This window comes from Ochotona princeps, chromosome 17 (genome assembly GCF_030435755.1).
Source record: "Ochotona princeps isolate mOchPri1 chromosome 17, mOchPri1.hap1, whole genome shotgun sequence".
NCBI lineage: Eukaryota > Metazoa > Chordata > Mammalia > Lagomorpha > Ochotonidae > Ochotona > Ochotona princeps.
The window spans coordinates 36522099-36545304 of NC_080848.1; the positions used below are offsets into that span (position 1 = coordinate 36522099).

At 49.4% G+C, this 23206-nt stretch overlaps 2 protein-coding genes across 3 annotated transcripts; one reads left to right on the forward strand and one right to left on the reverse strand.

The window, feature by feature from the left end:
- Positions 1 to 13732: 13732 nt before the first annotated feature.
- On the reverse strand, positions 13733 to 18413 carry ABHD15 (abhydrolase domain containing 15). Its single transcript, XM_004593928.2, has 2 exons — positions 17041 to 18413; positions 13733 to 14403 (listed from the first exon to the last, which is right to left on the reverse strand). The coding sequence occupies exons 1-2, from the start codon at positions 17919 to 17921 to the stop codon at positions 13878 to 13880; spliced, it is 1407 nt and encodes a 468-aa protein (XP_004593985.2). The 5' UTR covers positions 17922 to 18413; the 3' UTR covers positions 13733 to 13877.
- TP53I13 (tumor protein p53 inducible protein 13) lies at positions 17468 to 23053 on the forward strand. Of its 2 annotated transcripts, none has more exons than XM_058676138.1 (7): positions 17468 to 17922; positions 19882 to 19950; positions 20163 to 20204; positions 21788 to 21916; positions 22008 to 22196; positions 22281 to 22830; positions 22925 to 23053. In XM_058676138.1, exons 1-7 carry the CDS (start codon positions 17920 to 17922, stop codon positions 23035 to 23037), a joined length of 1095 nt encoding a protein of 364 aa, XP_058532121.1. In that variant the 5' UTR covers positions 17468 to 17919; the 3' UTR covers positions 23038 to 23053. The 2 variants fall into 2 exon arrangements, with proteins under 2 accessions (XP_058532121.1, XP_004594078.2); XM_004594021.2 differs by lacking the exon at positions 17468 to 17922 and adding an exon at positions 19529 to 19693.
- Positions 23054 to 23206: the final 153 nt, after the last annotated feature.

Sequence of the window (23206 nt, forward strand, 5' to 3'; positions counted from 1 at the left end):
GCTAAGGAAGGAGCTATTATTAAGTCTTGTGATTTAGTAAGAGACAAGTGATGCGGAGAGAAATGAACCATGACAAGTTCAGAACTCTGGTGGTGATTCCTCTGCAAAGATGGTTTAGAAAACAATAAATCACAACCTTTATGTAGTTTCTCTCTGTATTTCTTAATAATGATGCCATTGATCCTCTTATTTTATTCCATTAATAATTCTATATTTTTGTTGAGGATCAAAGGAGTGAAGTAAGAAAGACTGCTAAAATATCTGACATTCTTCTAAACTGTAAAATCAACAGAAATGGCCACTGGGAGAGAAAGATTTGGTATTAGTGTGAGGGGCTTTCTCCTTATAGCTATCTTTCTTGCTTGCTAACAGTAAGTTCTTTCTGCACCTTCTACCCATTCTGAGCCACTACTAGTTTTTTTTTAAAGATTTATTTTATTTTTATTGGAAAGTCAGATATACAGAGAGGACGAGAGACAGAGACGAAGATCTTCTGTCCAATGATTCACTCCCCAAGTGACCGCAATGGCCGGTGCTGCGCCAATCCAAAGCCAGGAGCCAGGAACTTCTTCCAGGTCTTCCACGCGGGTACAGGGTCCCAAGGTTTTGGGCTGTCTTCAACTGCTTTCCCAGGCCACAAGCAGGGAGCTGGATGGGAAGTGGAGCTGCGGGGATTAGAACTGGCTCCCATATGGCATCCCGGCACATTCAAGGCAAGGACTTTAGTTACTAAGTCACTGTACCGGGCCCAAGCCACTAGTATTGAAGCAGAGATTTGGCCCAACACAGCAGCCAGCCCTTTCCTTGGAGGTTTATATAGTCCTGTGTTTTGTCCCATGCTCACAAATGTGAAGTGTCTTAGTGTGTAGTAAAATCAGAAAATAATGTAGGTAAGATATAGAAGTGTGAATCTCCTATATTAATGGAAGAAAAGTGTCTCATTTTTTAGATAGAACCTTTTCTAAGGAACAGATCAAACCTTGGGCTATTATCTTTGAGCTGCTTACCAAAATACAGATTATTGTAAAGAAGCAAATTCTATTTTGTTTCTCCCATCTAACACAATTGTGTCCCTAACCAGGTTGTAGCATTTCCTTTTAAAAGGTTGTTACTCACTCCTAGTTGTTAAGAACTGGACATTTCCCATCTTCAAATTCCTTTCAGAATGAAGTGTGTGCTCTATTAGCAGACTTGCCTCTTGTATGCAAGGACTACTGATTGAAGTCTGTTTTGCTGTGTCTGGTTTTGTTGTCTGCACTTTGATGAAATCTACAAATAGGTCTACATTGGAAATGACTATTAGCTTTATTAAACACTGTCTGAAAAAAGAAAGTGAAGCTGAGAACTCTTCCTTTAGTGTGCATTTGTATTTTCTACTGAATTCTGCTAGTCCCCATAAAGTCATATTGAGTGATTTTTTTTCCTCAGTTTTTTATATTTAGACTTCAAAATTTCATTCATACAAGGGAACAGAACCTATTTGGCCTAAGGGTAGCTTTCAGATCATAAGAAATTTTATAAATTAGTATGCACCTTATCTGCCTACTGTGGGTTTGTTAAACTTGCACTTCCACCCACCCGAAGATAGAAAAAATCTTTAGAGAGAATAAAGGCAGAGGATTACTGGGGAGCCATTTTCTATGTCAGTGTCACTGTTAACTGTTTCCCAGCTATCCAAAAGTTTTGAAGCTTCCGAGATGTGTGTGTGTATAGGTGTGTTGGAGTGTATTTGTTTTGTTTCGTTTTTAAATATGCAAAGCATTCTTCATTATATAGAAAAAAAGGGTTATATTCTCTTTGAAATGTCAGGAAGCCCACACAACGTAGAAATCTGAACTTATATAGGTAGTTTAACATGAAAAAGTGGAGAGAAAATGAGATGTCTTGAGTGAATGAAATAGGGTATGTTGATGCCCAAGAATTTCCCCTCAAAGTACGGGTAGTTCAACCTGCACAGTTTTCTTTCACTCATAGTTTTTACTAATTATGAGTGAAAAATCATGTAATTATCTGTAAATATGTAGCTAACAAATTGACCTAGTTTCTGTATTTTTTTGTTTTTGTACTAAAGTTTATAGCTCTGTGACTGCTAGAGAGGAGTTGCTGTCATTGCCAGTGTGGTCCTAGCATCTAATCCTGAAACCATCCTCGGTGACATTTTTAGAATTAATGCGTAAGTGTTGTTGAACAGGGAGAAGTAAAGCTTAATCACTGGTCAGGTTTGAAATCTTTTGAAGTGAAATAATTTTATTTAACATACTGATTACATGTCCTCAGTCATGAATGAGGTAAGAAACTGCCCTTCCCTAATGGCCATGTTTACAGAAGTGTGTTTTGTCTGTGAAGTACAAGTGTTTTAATGTTGATGTACATTATGCAGGTGATAATATTATGGTTTGGGACTGTTTATTGGGCTCTTTCACTGAATTTTCAAATGAAATGAACTATACTTAATGCTGGCACATAGATCCCATTTCTGGAACATTTTTCCTATTTCCAGAACCACTTATATTCCTTTTGCAATACCCCTGCATAACCTCCCTTGCTGATATGCCTATAGCCAAGGCATTAAAGACCGGTAAACATGGATGAAAGAAATACATTTCTTAAAAATCCATAAACCCTCAATGGTATGCTTCAGTACTTGTGTTACACGTTTCTATGGCAACTCTGAAGTCAGTGGTTTAGAAATGAGATACCAGTGTTAATGAAAAGTGTGCACTCTTTGCTTTTGCATGGCTTGGCTTAGTATCCAAGGTATATTAAGGCCACTTGAAAATATGATGGTCAGTAATATGGAACAGGTTTCTCTCAGTGGCATATTTTCATTTTTGCGAGCCCTAAAAGACACTGCCTAGGCATGAACATTACTGTTACTATAAATTGTACATTTATGGGTAATGGGGTAAATAAAAATGATTAAAAAGGATATAACTGCCTAACATTTATAAATTCTGGCTGGTCTACGTAGCCATTTGGCACCTATCGAAAGACCTGGGGGTATTAGAACTTGTCTGGTTTTTTTTGGTCATAGTCAAGTATATCTAATTTATAGAAATATTGATTGCCCCTGCTGTATATTGCCAGACAACTTACTTTCTGTTGCAACCCATTCCAAATATGCTCTTGTCCTTCCTTGCATTTCATAATATGAAAGGAAACCACCACTTCTTCGTAATAGCTTTTTGTAATTCTCATTCCACGTTAAATGGAAATTGTGCCTATTTAGAGTGCTTCTCCAGTTAATCACAGATGTCCCAAAATCATCCAAGTCAGAGACGTAAGATAGGAAAACATTTCAAGGAAGAAAAAACATCTACTTGAGGCCAGTAATTTTTCTGACAAGGTATTTTACCCCCACTAACTTGATCCTGATGAATGAGCCTATCAAGAGTTACCCAAATAAAGAGGGATATGTGGGGTTACTATGAAGATACAAATCTGTGTCTTATTTTACATTTTCTTTTATGATGCTTTCCCTAGAACTAGGCTAGAATTTGTCAATTCTTCCAATTTCTTTTGTTTGGTTATTTTTTAGGGAAATTTTTACAAAAGCAATGGTCTGATGTAAATAACATTTTGAAGTATAGTGCACATAACTTCCTGGACTGTTCCAACCTGATGATTTGTAAATGCTTTAGAGTTTTTTAAATTAACACTTGTGTTGCTAAATCCTATTTATATATGTCTGCTAAGATTTTTAACCCACTTAAAAATTCAAACATCTAATGGATGGGTTACTATGAGTAATTTAGCTTTCAGAACCCCCGTGTTTAAGTATATGAAAAGGTGTAATGCGCATTAATGAGGTGGGAGAGACTATGAGAAATATGTATAGTGTATATTTTAAAACAGCTTTGCTTGTATTGTGAAGAATTTAAAACAAACTTGATTTTTAACATAACTGTTAACACAGTTTTAACATAAGTTATCCCACTGGGTTTGAGAGCATCTTGAATGTATAATCCTTTTTGTAACCCAGGTTGGTTTCTGCTTTTACCAGTCATCCAATATTATTTATGATTTTAGTTTTATGTACTCATTTCCCTTTGTTTTTCTCAAACCGCATGATTTTTTTTTTTTTTTGCACATGTAGAAATTTTTAAAAAGAAAAACGAATACATAGTTTCCTCTGGGTTTTCTTCACTTCTTTCCTTCTACTAATCCCTCCTTTAAGGCCATATCACTCCATTTGCATCATTGTGCAAATGCCAGGGTTGGTTTTTGTTTTTATTTTTGCTATTTACCTTAAAGAATGCTTCAGTCAGTTGCTTTTTTATTTAAAAAAAAAAAAAGAAAAAAAGCTGTAACCTTATCATTTCTGAGTAGACCATTGAGAAATGAATGCACACCTGTAATAGCCCAGGACCAGCTCTGGTGGCTAAAGGGAATATTTTAAGCAAAAGGTTCTTTTCTTTAAAAAGTGGTATATTTATATTATCCACAGTCTATTTTGGTTATTCCCACAACTCGGGTACAATTAAAATGAGGGTTATCAGCTAACTGATGCTATCATTGAGGTTCATCAATGAATTTGTACATTTCTAGTTCCCTTTGGTGAAGGGAAAAATGTGATTTTGCAAGACCTAGATTTTTTTGGCTTGGTTTCTTGCCTCCTTTTTAGGCAGCCTTCATCTTCTCATCTCCCAAAGCCCTTGATCCTGTAGGGTTTTCATAGTGGACAAAGGACTTGTGGTCATTTAAAACTGGGACTGATTATTTTGGGTGAGAGAGTATCATGTTGAAAGTATGATGTTCTACCACTTTACCAATGAGTGATTTTAAATATTGTAGTCCTCTCGATTTTTGGACCAAACAGATGCCCACAGTGGAGGCTTGGCAAGGCTTGCAATGGGGAAGAAGTCTCCCTCCCTGTCAGCGCCAGCTGGTAAAGGCGGCTGTGCAGATGTGCATTTCCCTTTGGTAGAAATGATCCACGGCACTAACTGGTAAGGCTCATTGTACAGCATATTGTCAGTGTTCTTCTGGTTCAGCATACCTGATAGTTCATATATAACCTGTATTAATTGTATAGATTGTGCATTTAAAGCTGTTACCAAGTTGTCAGAACATAAGAGCGAAAACAAGGTCATATGTAATATTTTGTTTGTAAGTATCCTTTGTATCATAGCAAAGGAAATGTTTAAAAAAATCAACTGTAATAAAGTAATTTTAGTACACAGAGTGTCGGCTCAATTTTTAAAGATAATTTTGTTCTAAAGTATACTTTAATTCAGTGACTATTATATTACTATTTTTTAATATAACATTTATTTTTATTGCAAAGTCAGATATACAGAGAGGAGAGACAGAGGAAGATCTTCCGTCTGATGAGTCACTCCCCAAGTGAGTGCAATGGCTGGAGCTGAGTTGATCCGAAGCCAGGAGCCAGGAACTTCTTCCAGGTCTTCCACGTGGGTACAGGGTCCCAAGGCTTTGAGCTGTCCTCAACTGCTTTCCCAGGCCACATGCAGGGAGCTGGATGGGAAGCGGGGCTGCTGGGATTAGAACCAGTGCCCATATGGGATCGTGGCATATGCAAGGTGAGAACTGTAGCCACTAGCCTACCATGCCAGGCTCTCAGTGGTTTACTTTCCATATGTGCTCAGTGGCCAGGACTATATTGAGCCAAATTAGAAGCAGGGAAATCAATCTGGGATTCATGCTTGGTTGATAAAAGCATAATTACTTGAGCTGTTTCCTGCTGTCTCCCTGTATGCATTCATTGGGCCTAGTGTGATGACTCAATTGGCTAATCCTTCACCTTCAAGCACTGGAGACTTATATGGGCGCCAGTTCATGTTCTGGCTGTTCCACTTTTCCTCCAACTCCCTACTTGTGACCTGGGAAAGCAGTGGAGGATGGCCCAAAGCCTTGGCACCCTGCACCTGCACGAGAGACCCGGAAGAAGCTTCTACTTTAGATTCTGACTAGAATAGGTTCTTAATATTTTTTTTTCTAAGTTATAGCTGATATAATTACAACACTTTGCATGCACATAGACACAAGCGTAGGCAGCTCTCTTGGACCTTATGTGAAGCTGAAAAGGTGGTCTTGGCCCACAGTTTTGTTCTTTAAAATGCTGTTAGGAGCTGGCACTGACATCCCATGTTCATGCCAGTTGGAGTCCCAGCAGCTCCACTTCTGATCCAGCTCCCTGCTTATGTTCTGGGAAGGCAGTGGAAGATGACTCAACTCAAGTCCTTGGGACCCTGTACCCACTTGGGTGACCTTGAAGAAGCCCTTGGCTTCAGACTGGCTCAACTCGCCATTGTGGCCATTTGAAGTATGAACCAGCAGATTGAAGATCAGTATCTCTCTCCCTCTCCACTTCTCTCTGTAAATTTGCCTTTCAAATTAAAAAGAATCTTAAAGAAAAAATACTGTTAATACGTAATTCATCATTCAGGCGAAATATTCATGGGCCTTGGGATGATCATTATTTTAATGTTTGTTTACTTTTTTCTACCTGTGACCACAACAGCCAGGCCTTGGTCAGATTAAACCCAGAAACCAGGAATCCCATCCTGTTGTCTCACATGAGTTGCAGGGGCCCAAGCATTTGAGCCATCATCTTCAGTCTTAAAATGTGCTAGCAGGAAGTTGGAAGGAAAAGTGGAGGTGCCAGAACTCAAACCTGCACTCCAATGTAGGATTCTGGTTTATTCTTCGAATTGAATTGTCTGGGCTCTGTGCAGTAGCCTAGTGGTTGAAATCAACCTCACCTTACACATGCTGGGATCCCATATGGGTGCCAATTTATGTCCCAGCTGCTCCACTTCTCAACCAGCTCTCTGCTTGTGGCCTGGGAAAGCAGTGGAGGGTGGCCCAAAGCCCTTGGACTCTGCACCCATGTGGAAGACCTAAAAAAGGCTTCTGACTCTTCCTGGCTTCAGATCAGCTCAGCTCTGGCCATTGCAGCCACTTGGGGAGTGAACCAGCAGATGGAAGATCTGTCTCTCCTTTCTGTAAATCTTTCCGATAAAAATAAATAAATCTTTTCCTAGAAGTCTATTTAAAAAAGAATGGCAGTATCTTACCTGACAGTAAAAGAGATCTGAAAATAAAATTAGCCACAGTGGCCATAGCTCCACAATTAACTAAGGCTACCTCCCACAGCTGGGTGATGCTAATAGCACATGTTCTTCCAGTATGTGTCCTGGACAGATAATGAGTTTGTCTTAATTGCTACTCTGTTTTCATGTACTTCTTTAAACAACAACAACAAAAAGGCCTGGCCCAATAGCCTAGTGGCTAAATCCTCACCTTGCATGCGCCAGGATCCCTTATGGACCCAGATTCATGTCCCAGCTGCTCCACTTCCCTTCCAGCAACCTGCTTGTGACCTGGGAAAGCAGTAGAGGATGGCCCAAAGCTTTAGGATCCTGCACCCGTGTGGGAGACCTGGAAGAGATTCCTGGCTCCTGGCTTCGGATCGTCTCAGCTCTGGCCATTGTGTCCATTTAGGGATTGAACCAGCAGATAGAAGATATTTCTGTCTCTGTAAATCTGCCTTTCCAATAAAAATAAATACATTTTTTTAAATAAAATGATTTGTTCATTTAAAAGCATTGCAGAGAAAGGGAGAGACAGATCTTCCATCTGCTCTCACTGCTCCCCAAATGGCTGCAATATTCTGGGCTGGACCAGGCTGAAACCAGGAACTTTTTCCAGGATTCCCGCATGATTGTAGGGGACCAGACACTGCTTTCCCAGTTGTCATTAGTAGGGAGCTGGGCCTATCTACCGTGGGCATTATTTACTAACATCTTAATTGGTGGCTGTCTTATTAAAGGCAATGTATGCTTATAAAAAGCGCTGATTTGAGTCCTTGTTTTAGCAGATCACTACTAATTGTGAGGTCATAAAAGCTACATCTTGGGGTGGGTGTGCAGTACAGCAAGTTAAGCTATATTCCTTATCTACCCATATTAAAAGTTGATTTGGGGTCTTTCCTCCTTCAGAGTCCCTCCTGTCACAATGCAGGAGACTTCTCTTTCACTCCCTCCTAAGTAAATCTTGCTTTGCACACAGGAAATAAAACTGGTTTGACTCCCAGCTGCTCTGCTTCTGATCTGGCTAATGAATGTGCCTAGGAATCAGCAGATGCTGACCCTCAACTGCTTCTGTCCCTTTCTTCCACATGGGACTCCCAGATGGAGTTCCTGGCTCCTGGTTGGCTTGGCTCAGGCCCTGCGTTTACAGAAACATAAATGTAGATCCCTGAGCCTGGGACAAACAAACCAATGTGGACCTATTAGTGCTAACATGGTATAGAGGGAGGGGGACTGGTCAAGTTGGGCAAATGAGGACCCAGCTTATGAAGTCCAAATGTGCTGCCATCCAAGCCTCTGCTAATGGAGACTTTTTGGTCTTCCAAGATGTTGACTGGGAAAAAAATAGGTTCAGATCTGAAAGCAGATGCCACTTCGTGGCAGTGGTCTTTGGGCTGTCGTTGAAGAATTAGTCTTGGAGAATTGCATCTACTTGTATGTGCTTTTATGATTTCATTATCTCCTGACAGCCCATGCATCTCAAATAATTCATAAAACAATTTCCTTGGCTGCTGCTGTGACACAGCAAGTTAAACCTCAACCTATAGCACCAGCATCCCATACGGGCACAGTTCAAGTCCTTGGCTGCTCCACTTCCAATTCAACTCCTTTGCTTATGGCTTTCTACTGGAAAGGCAGTAGAAGATGGCCCAAGTGCTTGGATCCTTGCACCCAATTTTAAAGATTTATTTTTATCCGAAAGGCAGATTTACGGAGAGAAGGAGAGACAGAAAAATCTGCCGTCTGCTGGTTCACTCCCCAAGCTGCTGCAACAGCCGGAGCTGAGCTGATCCGAAGCCAGGAGCTTCTTCCAGGTCTCCCATGTAGATGCAGGGTCCCAAGGTTTTGACCTGTCATCAACTGCTTTCCCAGGCCATAAGCAGGGAGCTGGATGGAAAGTGGAGCATCCAGGATGTGAACTTTCGCCCATAAGGGAGCCTAGTGCATGCAAAGCAAGGAAAGGTTTAGCTACTGAGCCATTGTACCAGGCCCTCAAAAGGGTTTTTTTTTTCCCCCTTAGGACCACTAAGTCATACATGAAGCAGAATCTGGAACCTACATCTCCAAGCTACTTTAGTACTGTTCCATCCAGCCAAATGTGAATTTCCCACTGAAAAACATGCATTTCTAGGTAGATACCATTGATTATCAGAGTATTTTGAGCCTGCTGGGAAATTATTAGCTCAGAACAGAAGGTCTGGTTGCTGATTAAACAGAGCTGCCACTGGTTAGTGGTACAGGACACAATGCAACAACTGGTGAATACAGGATGTGCAGGAGGCTGTTGAACCCCAAAGTAGGTAAGCATGGCTGAGTACATAGGACAGTCTGAAGACAAACACACATGTTTGTTTCCGGAGACATAAAAAATGTAAACATTCCAGTGTCGCAGAGAGCACAGTCTACTCACTATTAGAGATAAAATGAAAGGACATTTTTGTTGAACTATACTAGTGATCACTACTACTAGAGCAAGGGGTTGGTTGCCTCACTGCACAGCACAGGGGCTAGAGGTTTTTTGTATTAATGTTACTGATCCCAGGAAATTTTGTTGCTTTTGAAACTTTATCTTACCTTGAGACTTTAACTCTTCCTCAGCAGTTGAAATGTAGGGCGTAATTACTGGATATCCTAAAAACATACTTGGTCATTCAGGTAGGTTTATTTCATATATATACATACATATGAAATATATATAAATGATATATAGGTTTATTTCATATCTATGTATATATAGAGAGAAAGGAGTCTCCCAGCTCCCAGTGTATCCTGGTCAGGACATCCCATTGAGCTCATCCGTGTAATTTCAGTTCACAAATTCTCAGATGAGACTACTGTGATCTAAGCTACCGTCACTTTCAGACATACCTTCTCTAGTATGCCAAGGCGTAGTCTAGTTTAGCGATCCCACCAATGGCCTGGGACTTTCTGAGGCATTCATTCCATTTCCTAGCATTCCGACTCTCCTTGTATTGGACTTTTCCAGCCTCCCTAAAGTCATCTCCGCACACCGAGACAACTGGTAAGGCCACTTTCTGATACCATCCTTTATTTTAGACTTACCAATATTCTTTTTGGCATGGCTACCAAGTTCTGCCAAATTACCCAACTGTGTGTGTGTGTGTGTGTGTGTGTGTGTGTGTGTGTTTAAGCAGGGAGATGAATTCATGCTAAAGTTCATGTCTAAAGGAAGAGAACTTGTCTGACAAAGGATCTTGTGGTTTGGGTGAAAGATGAGTTCAGAGGAGCTTCAGACTCAGGTGGTTTTGAGGTTATGTGCAAGCCCAAGATGGTATTTCCTGCCTCGAGACCCTTTTTCTGATGGATGTCAAGACACCATCTTCACTCAACACTGAGCTGATGGCTTCTCTAAACCAGAATTGGGTGATTTGTTTTTCAAACTGTTGTCTCCACCAAGCCACCCTGGAAACCTTTTTTAAAATACATAAAACACTAAGTCTTCATGAGAATCATTGTGCAGTTGAGCCTACTTTACTTATTTATTTATTTTATCCCTGGCACGGTGGTCTAGCGGCTGCGGTTCTCACCTTGAACACGCCAGGATCCCATATGGGTGCTGGTTCTGGTCCCAGTAGCCCTGCTTCCCATCCAGCTCTCTGCTTGTGACCTGGGGAAGCAGTCCAGGATGGCCCAAAGCCTTGGGACCCTGCACCCATGTGGGAGACCAGGAGGAGGTTCCTGGCTCCTGGCTTCAGATCAGTTCTGCTCCGGCCATTGCGGTCACTTGGGGAGTGAATCATCGGACGGAGGATCTTCCTCTCTGTCACGCCTCCTCTCTATCTGACTTTCCAATAAAAATAAATTTTTTATTTTTAAATTTTTATTGGAAAGTCAGATATATATAGAGAGGGGGCAAGATAGAAAAGAAGATCTTACATCCATTGATTCACTCCCCAACTCCGCAATGACTGGAGCTGCACCAATTTGAAGCCAGGAGCCTCTTCCAGGTCTCCCACACAGACGCAGGGTCCCAAAGCTTTGGGCTGTCCTCAGCTGCCTTCCCAGGCCACAAGCAGAGAGCTGCTTAGGAAGCGAGACTGCTGGTATTAGAACCGGTGCCCATATGGGATCCCAGCTCATTCAAAATGAGGACCTTAGCCACTAGGCTACCAGCCCAGAACTGATCTAACAGCCCAGAACTGAGCGGTCATCTGTTTTCTGCATTCTTGATCCCCTGTTAGAGACAGAGGACTGGTCTCTACTAATGTGACGAGTCATTAGGTTATTCATCTTGTTTTCTTCTCCTTACCATTTGCAGGTGTTTGTCAAGAGACCAAAAGAAAGGCAGACAAGTAACAGGACTCTACCTGGTAACAACTTGGGGCATTGCTTAAGGGCATGATCTGATTCTTGGTTCCTCAGACTCTTACTTGCCATTTTGCTCGAGCAGCTGCACCTTCTTAGAACAGTGTGCCTGGGGCTCCTCCAGTTCACATGATTTGCTGCTCACTAGTGCACAACCAGTCCGGGCAGTTCTTTCATCCTTAGGCTAAGGACAGGGTCACCCAAACCTTTTCCTGCCTTGAAAAGGAATTTTACCTCTTCGGCCCTACTCTTCAAGCAGTGATGGGAAGATAAGGGGATACGCAGTATGTTTATCTGGCAGGAGGGCATGGAGAAAGAATGCAGCAGGGTTTAGGTAACTGGGACTCAAAGTCCAAGGGACTAGTGGAAGCGGAACAAGGCTGTTCTGCCATTCTGAGAATTCTTTTTTTTTTTTCCAGAGATTTATTTATATTTATTGCAAAGTCAGATATATAGATAGGAGGAGAAACAGAGAGAAATATCTTCTGTCTGATGATTCACTCGCCAAGCGGCCACAATGGCTGTTGCTGTGCTGATCTGAAACCAGGATCCAGGAACCTGTTCCAGGTCTCCCACGCAGGTGCAGGGTCCCAAGGCTTTGGGCCATCCTGGACTGCCTTCCCAGGCCACAAGCAGGAAGCTGGATGGGAAGTGGGACTGCCGGTATTAGAACTGGTGCCCATATGGGATCCCAGTGCATTTAAGGTGAGGACTTTAGCCGCTAGGCCACCACCCCACACCCTGTCCAGGTTTTTAATGTTAAAATCCATGTGGTTACTTTCTTTTTCTTTTTTTTTTTCAATCAGGGCATGAAGGACTGCAGGACCCTAATTAGTTTCTTTTTGTTTGTTTGTTTTTATTTTATTTTGCAGGACCCTAATTAGCTGAAATCCCCACTGTATAGGATATTGACCAGAGAGGCCCCTGTCAGTCTTTCTCCCGAAACCTTACAACAAAGTGTTTAACCAGCTAGAGTGACTTCAGATTTCAGTTCCTTTTTATTTCTCCTCAGAAATGTTGAAAGTATGTCAGGTGAGAAATGTGGAGGAGAAGTAGGGAAGTGAGAGTTTTTTTTACAGCAGGATAATACATTAGATGTTCTCCAACGTTGTCTGTTTTTCGGTTTAGATTCCTGGAGTTAGTTCAGAGATTCTTACTTGTTACAAAGGAATACAACCAGGGCAAGGTTATCCAAATATGAAATCATGACCAACCAAGCTTTGGGAGGTGGCCTTTGACATAGACATCACTCCTCTTCAAAACTGTGATGCTGTTCTGAGGTCAGTACAAGTGCCCTCTTAATGACAAATTTAAAATAAAACTTCAGGGCAAAGCTTTTGAATTTTAACAACACATGGAACCAGAACTCCTCCTCCAAAAATAACAACAGCCCAATACAGAGAGGGATATATAGATTGAATCTTACTTCAGTCTTAAGCATTTTCCCTCATAAAACCAACCAGCCACTGAGCAGCCCAATGCTGAAAGCAGCTTCTCTCCTTGGGCAGACAAAGCGGGGTTACGGGAAAGACTTGTAAGTCATGGAGTCCACTCCAAGCACTTCCTGATGCTTTGGTCTTCTCTGGCCCCAGATGTTGTTTCTGGAAAGGGAGGGCCCCATCAGGAAGGGAACAACTATCCAGAAAACCCAGATTACAAGAACTGGACTTTTCACATGTCAGGAGAAAATCTTCCCTGGGGATTGCAGGAGGGAGCCCCTGAAACACACTTGAACCAGCATCTTGGGGTGCTTGGAGATTTGGTCGAGTCCTCAGGCCATGTGTGAGAGCCCTTGGTCTTCAGGCAATGTCCTTGGGCTGTCGGATGAGATTTGGGGGCCCAGGATAAAGCCCCATTCCAGCCTTGCAGAGCTCCTCTGAGGGATGCCCTTTAGCAGTCCAGACATAGGCACTCACATTCTCTACCAACCCAGACTCAGCACCCCACTTCCTGCCTTTGCTGCCCTCCTCCAAAGCAGTCACGCAACTGGGGGAGCTGCTGCCAATGCAGTAAGTCACAGCTGTGCACCATAACCACAGAGCAAATGAAGGAAGTGGGACCGAGACATACACATCCTGCCCTTTCTATATCAAGTGGCCCCAGCTCAACAGTCAGGGTCACTGAGCTATTTATGTGGGACACAGCCTTGCTGTGGCATGCATAAGCGCATCTTCCCTATAGCCATTGCTACCAAGGGTGCTTGCCTCTCTAGGCCCATGAATTTGGAAGGTGTCATTCGTTGGCTTATTGAGCCAGTGACTGGTGACAGTGGCCAGCAATGCTCTGCTGTTGACCATGTTGAACAACAGCATGGGCAGTTCTGTACAGGGTACAGAGAGTGCAGACTTTCTGGAAGATCCATTCAGAGACCACAGTAGGTCAGCAACACAGAGCTGGAGTTCCTTTCCATCCAGTCCTGGCTGTCTTCCTATGGGCACCTACCTGCCCAGCTCTGCTCTTCCATTTGGTAGTATTCAGGGTGTTTCAGGCCTGGTCTCACCTTGTGTATGATCGCTTCCAACTAAAGCTCTCCTCCAAGTTAAAAGTGGGATAGACCTCCCGCTTTGGCGGGGTTCCCCAGCACCGCCGGCCCCCTAGAAAGGAAGCCCGGCGCCTGCTCAGCCCTTTCAGCTTCTCTTCCATCCGAAAGAATTCAGCCAAGGCCCGGAAGGACTCCAAAATGATCTCGTGGCTCCAGGCAGGCAAGGGTTCAGGACGCAGGAAGCCGCAATGGCCTCCCTGTGGACTAAGCAGCAGGAAGAAGTAGGGGTTGCTGTGGAAGAGTTCGGTGGGCAGGGTGCGGTGTGGGGGCCCGCACACCGGGTCGTCAGCGCTGCAGACACACAGCACAGGTACAGCAGCCTCATCCACATCCCGGAGGGGATCGTTGTGATCCCAGTAGGTGTCCCAGCTGATGGGGAAAGTCTTGGTGTGGCAGAAGAGGGTCTCCTCAAACTCACGCAGAGAACGGCTCCTGAATAGCCTGCTGGTATCCACTGTATCCTCCAGGGCTGTGGCATACCTGGTAGCAAGAGGAAGTTGAGTGGGGGGGTGTCGGAGAGGAAGAAAGAGCCAGAATGCCAACTGACAGCAGAACTTATAGCAGAACAGCCTGCAAGGCCATCTACTGGCTTCTTGGGGGAAATGGGAAGGCCTAGCTATGTACACTGTCATTCTTTGGAAGCAAAAACCAGTTCCTCCTCCTTTTCTGTGTCACAGGGCCAGCAAGGGCTGTTATCTGTGGCATTACCCACCCAGCCTTGGGGATGCCATTTGACCCCACAGATGCTGCTCTACACAAAGAACCCTCCCCCTCACCTCAACTTCTGGCTCTCTCTAGGGTACCTGCTAGAAGCCTGTCTGTCACTGTGATGATGTGGGTTAAGCGGCCACTTGGAATGCTGCCATCCCATATCGGACTGGTTTCAGTCCTGGGTACTCTATTCCCAATCCAGCTTCCTGCTGATGCACCTGGGAAGGTAGTCCCCCATCATGCATATGGGAGGCCTGGATGGAGTTCCTAGCTTCTGGCTTCAACCTGGCCCAGTCCTGTTGTGCCATATGGGGAGTGAAGCAGATGCAGTAGATGAAAGATAATCTCAATCTCTCTCTATTTCCCTCTTTTATCTCTCTCTTGATCTTGCTCTCACTCTGGCTTTCAAATACATTATTATTTATGAACAACAACAATAAAAAAATAACTCATGGGCTCAGGAGATCCACACCAGCATAAGCCCCTCCCTCTCAATCATTCACATTTTACTGAGTGTTGTTTTCGTTGGACTTTATTTATTTTAAAGCAAATGTGCTGTCTTGAAGACAAGACAAGGGCCTTGCTTAGGTAACCCTGGGGCAGGCATTGCTGGTGGGGTCTCAGATGGTAGCCTGGGGGCAACTGGTTTGAAAAAAATGGGGAAAGCTCTACTATTCTTCACTTCCTGGAGACAGCCTGGCACTGGGACAAGGCAGGCTGGATGGCAGACCACATGCAAACATTCAAACACACCCCGATTTTTCAGTCCCTGGGCAATTCCTACAGGCACAGATTTCTTCCTCGCTTTTCACTTTGCTTCCCCTTACTTCTGGCTGCCAGGGTCACTGCTGGTGGTGGCCATGTAGGGATGGAAACTATGGTAATGAAGCCAGATGAGGGCGCTTTGCTCCAGGACTGTGCCAGCCCTCTGGGTGCCATGGCAGTGCTCTAGTCTATTGGTGAGCTTGGGGTTTGGTCTTTTCAGAGCAGGAGGCAAAATGGGGTCAGGAAAGAAAGAGCAGGAGGGTATGCAGCCTTGTGGTTAAGAACCCCCTCGTCTCACACTGGAGTGCCTGGGTTCTATTCCCAGCTCTGGCTCCTGAATCCAGTCTCCTGTTGATGCAGACCCTGGAGGCAGCCCTCAAGGCGCAAATAATTGGGTCCCACAGTGTGAGAGAGTCAGCTGGAGCGGATGTCCAGCATCCGGCACCAGCCCAACCTTCATGGGCATGTACATGGCAGAGAACATCAATGGGCCAGGCCACTCTCCATCTTTCTTCCTCTTAAACAGATTTTGCAAAATTTCATTTAAAGTTTTAAATCTTTTAAAAAGATTCAGAGAGGGCCTGGTGCCGTGGCCTAGCAGCTAAAGTCCTCGCCTTGAACATGCCAGGATCCCATATGGGAGCCAGTTCTAATCCTGGCAGCTCCACTTCCTATCCAGCTCCCTGCTTGTGGCCTGGGAAAGCAGTCGAGGACGGCCCAAAGCCTTGAGACCCTGCACCTGCAAGGGAGACCTGGAGGAAGTTCCTGGCTCCTGGCTGTGGATCGGCACAGCACCGGCCGTTGCGCTCATTTGGGAAGTGAATCATCAGATAGAAGATCTTCCTCTCTGTCTCTCCTCCTCTCTGTATATCTAACTTTGTAATAAAAATAAATCAATCTTAAAAAAAAAGATTCAGAGAAAGAAATCACAATTGCCACCATTTTTGTGCCAGGTTCTCCCTTTTTGTTTTCTCACATAACAATCCTTTCAAAAAGCGAATTACTGTTAACTTCATTTAATTGAAGAGGGAAGTAAGGCCTGCAGGAGGTTGGCTAAATTGCTGGAAGTTCAGGATCTGAATCCAGTGGAGTGTGATCCCAGAACCCATCTCCTCCTTCCTAGTCACCATTTGGGACTTCTCCTAGGAAGGGCTGGAAATGTCACTCGCAGCTTTCCTGATGGAGTAGTCTTGTTTGTCGACACGATTTCTAAAAAAAAGTCTGTTTAAATATTTTGTACTAATTGTGTTGAAGACCTATCTAGGATATGCAAAAATCTTCGTTAGACCCAAAGAATTCAAATCAATCTTGATGGCCTCAGGCCCAGAGACTGTAGGTAAACACTCTGGATAAATCATCTGTGGCAATTGCTTCCTTGGCCCTCTTGGCTGCTTTGTCAGCTACCGACCCGGTGCTAGTTGTGCTCCACTGCTAGCAGGCCAGGTGCGGCAGTTGCTAGGACACCAGAGGCCAGGCTGCCCTCTCCACCACCATCACCCCGCCCAGCAGCAGTCCTTGCTCATGGACGGCAATGATGACCAAACCCATCACCTGCTTCCTCTTTAGAGAGGAATGAGAAGAAATGGCTCAAACGCCCACACCTGCTGGCATCCGCACCAGGCCCGGGCTCGGGAGACCCACCTGCTGAGGGCAATCTTCTGCTGCAGCAGAAAGCCGCGCTCATAGGGCCAGGGGAGGCCGGCTTCGAACCATTCGCGGCAGCGCAGCACCGGAGAGATGCAGGCGGCGCTAGTTATGTAGCTGGAGGAGCCGCACTCGCCCAGGTAGGAGAGCAGAAGTGCAGAGCCCGAACCTTCGCTCACGGCGAACAGCGGCGCCGCCGGGTGTCGGAAGCGGATGTAGGTGACCGCTTCCTTGAGGTCCGACGGGTCCCCGAAAGCCTGCAGCCGGGGGTTGACTAGCGGGCAACCGTGGTGGCCGCGGCGGTGGAAGATGACCGGGTAGTAGCCCCGTTCCAGAGCCAGCAAGCAGAGGCCCAGCACGTTGCGGGTGAGGCGTCCCCACGCGCTGGGGATCACTAGCAGCACCGCAGCAAGGCTCCCGGCGCCAGTGACCCTGCGACCCCGGGCGCAAGGTCCTACGACCCAGTCCAGGGCCACCAGCCCATCGTCTGCCAACTGCAGGTACTCTCGGGCCAGCTCCGGCCCCGGCCCGACGGGCAGCACGAAGTGGAGAAGGGTCTGCAGGTGGGGTCCGGAGAGCCAGGAGCGAGGGCCCGGCTCCAGAGCCGCCGAGCGCCGCAGCGCGCGCAGCAGGCACTGGGCCAGCGCCGACGGCTTACAGAGGAGGCTGCACCCACCTGGCAGCCGCTGGCTCCCGACGCTGAACTGGTCGGCAGGGCCTCCACCGTCCACTTCTTCCTCGCTGTCTCGGCCCTGGGACTCCGGCAGGGTCTCTGCTCCGACGGCGCGCCTGCAAAGGCACCCGAGCCGCGGGGCGAGCAGGAGGAGTAGGGCGAGCAGGGCCAGGAACAGCGCCAGGGCAGCGCCCCACGGCGGCATGGTGAGGTCGGGAGCCCCCGGGCAGGCAGCGGGCAGTCCCCTCGGCGAGCTCCCCACTCTACCCGCGGCTGCGCCTGGCGGCCCAGAGCCCTTCCGCGCCGGCGGGCGGGCGGGCGGGCACCCTTCGGATTGGCTGCAGCCCCGAGGAGGCAGCCAGTTCGGGCCCGCTATCCTCGCCCGCCCCCCTCTTCCCTAACTCCCTTCCCGGCCCTTTGTACAGCGATTGCGACAAGCAGGAGCAGAGGGTAAAAAGAGCCAGGTCCACCGGGAGGCAGAGAGGACGCGCCAGCGAGCCCGAGGCAGGGATTGGGGAGACCCCGAGACCAGGCTCGCGCGCCACCAGAGGCCCGCACCTCTCTGCCCTAAGCGGGCCGGTGGCTGGAGGGACCCTGCGTCGCTGCTCCCGGCTGCTCCGAAGCAGCAGAAGGCAGAGGTGAACAAAACGCAGCTCCCAGCTCCGCTTCTCAGGCTCCCGCGAGGCGACTGCGGCTCGGTCACATCCGCCAGCCCCCTCCACGGCCGTCTCGCGGGGGCGGTGTGGGAGAAGAAAGGCACCGTGGGTGGAGGCAAAGGGCTCCGGTCCCGACCTCAGGCTTGAGGGTGCCAGCACCCGGGCCATGTCCCGCTGGCTCCAAGAGGAGGCGATCCTCCTCCGGGAAGGCCTCCCTCGAAGAAGTGCCCCCCCCCCCCCAGCGAGTGGAGGGAAAAGACGCCCTCGGGTGTCCTGTGGTAGAGAAGGGTGGCGCGTCTGCCAGCGGTGAGGTCGGGGCAGACACATGCCCAGGCTCTTCCTCAGCTCCAATACTGGGATGTGGGTGAGAGGAGGGCAGGTGATCCCCGTGGGTCGGTGACAGACCGGCCCTTGCGGTATTCCGGAATTTGGGGCTGGACACTTCAGCGCGTACTCTCCACCCATGTCCCCGTCTTCCCTCAAAATCCTGGAGAGGGTACTAGAGCCGCCGCCCCGCCGCTGCGGGGGAAACCCAGCCAGTGCATCCCGTTAGGGCACAGCCTGGCGCTTCGCCACCACTGTCAGCCACCTCTGAGAGAGCGACGAGAGCAGGGTGTTGGGGGTCCAGACTGGCCGAGGTAAGGAGCAAAGCACTCCTCAGGCCAGCTCGGTCTCCTCTGGACCAGGGACGTGGGCGGCCCGATTTGCAAGTGTGGGAGCCGGGTGGGCTGGAAAGTGAAGCCCTGGAGCCGGGGCCCTCTTCCCTGGGGCAGGTCGAACTTGGCGCTCCTGCTCCTCTGCTGGCTGCAGGTCACAGACGAGTGAGCGGGTGAGCCAGGGGTGCACGCTAGTCTCCTCGCCTGGACCGCCCAGTCCCCAAGGATCCTGCTTCTCGCCCTCTGCCCCACTCCAGAAATCCCACCCAGGCACTGCTGCTGCGCCTTGCAGGCCATGGGGCCACTCGCGCTGGCACGAACCCCCAGGCAGGGTGTGAGCACCTGCCTTGTCCCGCTGCCCGTTCAGCCCCCGAGACACAGCAGACACAGCAACGAACTTTTCCGTCTTCGGGCTTAGGACGCGTGTGCGCACACTCGGCTGCTGGGGGCGGGCCGGGGGCGGGGCGACCGCAGCCCGGGGCGCGCGACCAGGGTCTACGTGAGCGCGCGGGCGGCTCTGGGGCGCAGGGGCGCAGGGGCAGGGCGGGGCGGCGCGCGCTCCCTCGCGGGCCCCGGGGTGGGCTGGGATGGCGGCCGCGGCTCCTCCTCCTCCGCCCCAGTTGCTTCTCCTGGCAGCCCTGGCGGGACTCTTGGGTCCCGGTGAGGTAAGGCAATCTGTTCCCGGGAAGCCTTCGGTTCGGGATTTCAAAGCGCTCTACCAAAAGTTCGCCTTGGAAGGCGTGGCACCGGCAGGGGACGCGGAGCTCCCAGGCTGGCAGGCTGGGCCTGGAGAGGGGAGAGGGCAGGGGCCTCGCTGAGGGCAGCGCCCCAACTTTGCGCTTTGGACCCACAGGTGGTGACCGGGCCGGCGGAGGAGGCGGGAGCCGATTGTCCCGAAGGCCTGTGGCCTCTGCCCCCACAGGTAGGAGTCCTGGCAGGCAGAGGGTCAGAGGGGCGTGAAGGGAGAACCGGGTCCTGCGCTGGCCTCGCCTCGGGCGACCCCTGCCGGTTCCTGCTGCCCCTCCCCCTGCCAACTTTTTCATCCCGGCCTGACCCTTGGGGCCTGCTGTCCCCTCCTCACACAGCTTCCTGAGAGCCCAGCAGTTCTAAGCTCTCTTCTTTTTCCCTGTATAGGTGTCCCCCAGGGTGAGCTACACACGTGTGAGCCTGGTGCAGGTAAGTCAGTCCACACCCACCCACAGTGTCCACACCTCCCCCCCCCAGCTCCTTGCAGGCCTCCTCTGCTGACCCTGGCATTAGCTCCCTCATTTCCACCTTCCTCAGGAAGAGGCATGGGTCCCAGTCGCCTGCGCAGCACAGGGACCACGAGCCCAGGCCCTGGTATTCCACAGAGCTGTATGAGCTACCGTATTTTTACAATAAAGATTTATTTGAAGAGGGAGAGAGAGCTCTTCCATCCATTGGTTCTGTCCCCAACTGGCTACAAGAGACAGGCCTAGGCCAGGTACAAACCAAGAGTCAGGTACTCCATCTTGGTCTCCGACATGAGTGTCAGGGGTCTGAGCCCTTGGGCCATCGTGTGCTGCTTTCCCAGGTGCATTAGCAGGATTGGACTTGAACCGGCCTGCTGATGTGGGTGGACGTGGTGTTCTGTGAGAGCATATGTGAGCAGGGAATGAGTGTTTCACAGCTGCTGGTCAGGCATGGGCTGTGTGCTCTCAGGAGTGTGCCCTAAGTTTCGCACCCCCAAACTGTGGGGTCAGCTTGCACTCCTGAGGATTTTGGGGGAAAGATTTATTTATTTTTGTTAGAAACTCAGACTTATAGAGAGGAGAAACAGAGGTCTTCCATCCACTGGCTCACTCCCCAAGTAGCTGCAATGACTAGAGCTGAGCCAATCTGAAGCCAGGAGCCAGGAACTTCTGGGTCTCCCACGTGGGTGCAGGGTCCCAAGACTTTGGGCCGTCCTCCACTGCTTTCCCAGGCCACGGACAGGGAGCTGGATGGGAAGTGGAGCAGCGGGGACACAAACTGGTGCCCATATGGGATTCTGGAGCTTGAAGGTAGAGGATTAGCTTGTTGAGCCTTTGTGTCAGCCACTCTGAGGATCTTTTCTGCCCAAGGTCAGAAAGCTGCTTCGGCCCAGTGGGTTTTCCCTCACAGTAGCTCCGGTCTTGGGATCCTGCCTTCACTTCCAGAGATGCTGCCTTGTGCCACCCCCCCTCAACTCCTTCCCGGCAACAACCCTGTCTCCTCTTTCCCCACCTTCTTGTGTCGTATGCCCCCCCCGCCTGTCTTTATAGGCCTTAAAGTGGCCTTTTCTGACCTCTGAACCTTCGTTTCCTCTTAGTCGTGCTGGCTTGCTGGGCGTGCAGGTGAGCACCATGTTTCCTCCTGCCACCACTGCCATCACCTGCCCTACCTCGGGCTGAGGTCTGTAGCTCCCTGCCCTCCTGGCAGCCATCGCTGTCCACCCTCTCAGCCCAGCGACATCACTTGCTCCCAACAGCCTTTCTTCACATCCTCCTGGATTCCTAGAATGCTCATAACCTTCTCTTACAGTTTCTCAGCTGCCTTTTGTCAGTTTCCTCTTTGTGCAGTGCTGGGACCCCAAGTGTCTTGCAGTGTTGGTCAGCCAGCAGAGCCAGTTTTCTTGGGCATCTGCCGTGGCGTGTGACAGTGGTACCCCAGGTTCCTTCGTCCTTTCTTGGGCCATCCTGGGACTCCTCAGGAGAGGAGCACTTGGGCTTGTCCGGGAGGGACTTGGGCCTGGCTTCACATCTCTGCCTTTCCTGCAGCCTGAGGCGATTGCCTTCCTCTACCACCCCTGTGCCCACCCCTGGCTAAAGCTGCAGCTTGCCCTCCTGGCCCACGCTTCTGTGCCCAAACCATGGCTCGCTCCTGACTCCAGCCTCCCACGGAACCGGGTGAGTGGTTGGTGAAAGGTATGGGGCAGGAGGAGGAGTATCAGGGCCTTCCTCCCCTCATCTTCCCCCATACCATCCACTTCTTTCATAGCCTGTGGTACTGAGAGCCTGGGGGCTGGCCCTGGAGATGGCATGGATACAGCCCTCCTTGGCTGCCCAATGGCTGAAGAGGAGGCGGTGGAGGAAACAGACAAAGAAGAAAGTGTGGTTCCATTCTGAGGCGCTTCCTGGGCCTTCCCCCTCAGGCCCGGGGAGGCCGTGTGTGAGCAGGTGTACACAGGTGAGGCATGCTGGCCACGCTGCTCAGACAGCTGGGTTCCCTTAGCAGAGCAGCGGTGGTCACCACTGGCTTCTCTCCTCACAGGCTCTGATCCTGGCTCCCAGCTGGTCGCCTCCCCATGCAGAGGTGACCTGGAGAGGGCCCAGGCGGCCCTCACCCAGTGAAGCCAAGAGGCGGGGGCTGCGGGCAGCCCTTGGTCCCCAGCCCACTCCTTCAGGCTTGAGATTTCCCTCCCCTTCCCCGAGGAGCTGGAAACTCCAGCAACCAGAGACGCTGGGGGCCTTGGCTAAGGGGAGCAGAGCTCCGGGTGTGCCTGCTGTCCCCTTGCTGCATGGGGATCCCAGCGGCAACACCAGCTCGGGGACAGGTGTTCAGGAACCCACTGGGCAGGGTAACCCCAGGGGCTGTGCCTGCCCCACCCAGGCATCCCTGGCCCCTCGGGCAGCGGCGCCTCCGCGGGCAGCTCAGGGTCCCACCCCACGCACTGAGGAGGCCGCGTGGGCAGCCATGGCCCTGACCTTCCTTTTGGTGCTGCTCACCTTGGCCACACTGTGTACACGGCTGCACCGAAACTTCCGGCGAGGGGAGAGCATCTACTGGGGGCCAGCCGCTGACAGCCAGGACACGGTAGCCGGTGAGAAGCCCCTCCCTGCCCAATCTCTTGCCTCCCTATCACCCCGTGGTGGCCAAGGGCCTGGCCTTGACCGCTCCCCATCCTGCCCCTGCAGCAGTGCTGAAGCGGAGGCTACTGATGCCCCCGCGCCGGGGCAAACGCTCACGACGGAGACCTCTACTCCCGCCCACACCGGACAGTGGCCCAGATGGGGACAGCTCTGACTGACCTGCCCCAGCCCAGCACTGGCCATTGCAACCTGGGCTCCTCCCGCTGGGCGGCCACGACCTCTGCCACGTGGACGGCACGCGGCAGCTCCCCCTGGTGGCGGACTAGACTGCTGCTCTTTGAGTGCTGTGGCTGCACCCCATCCCCACACTCCCATTTCTAATTAAAT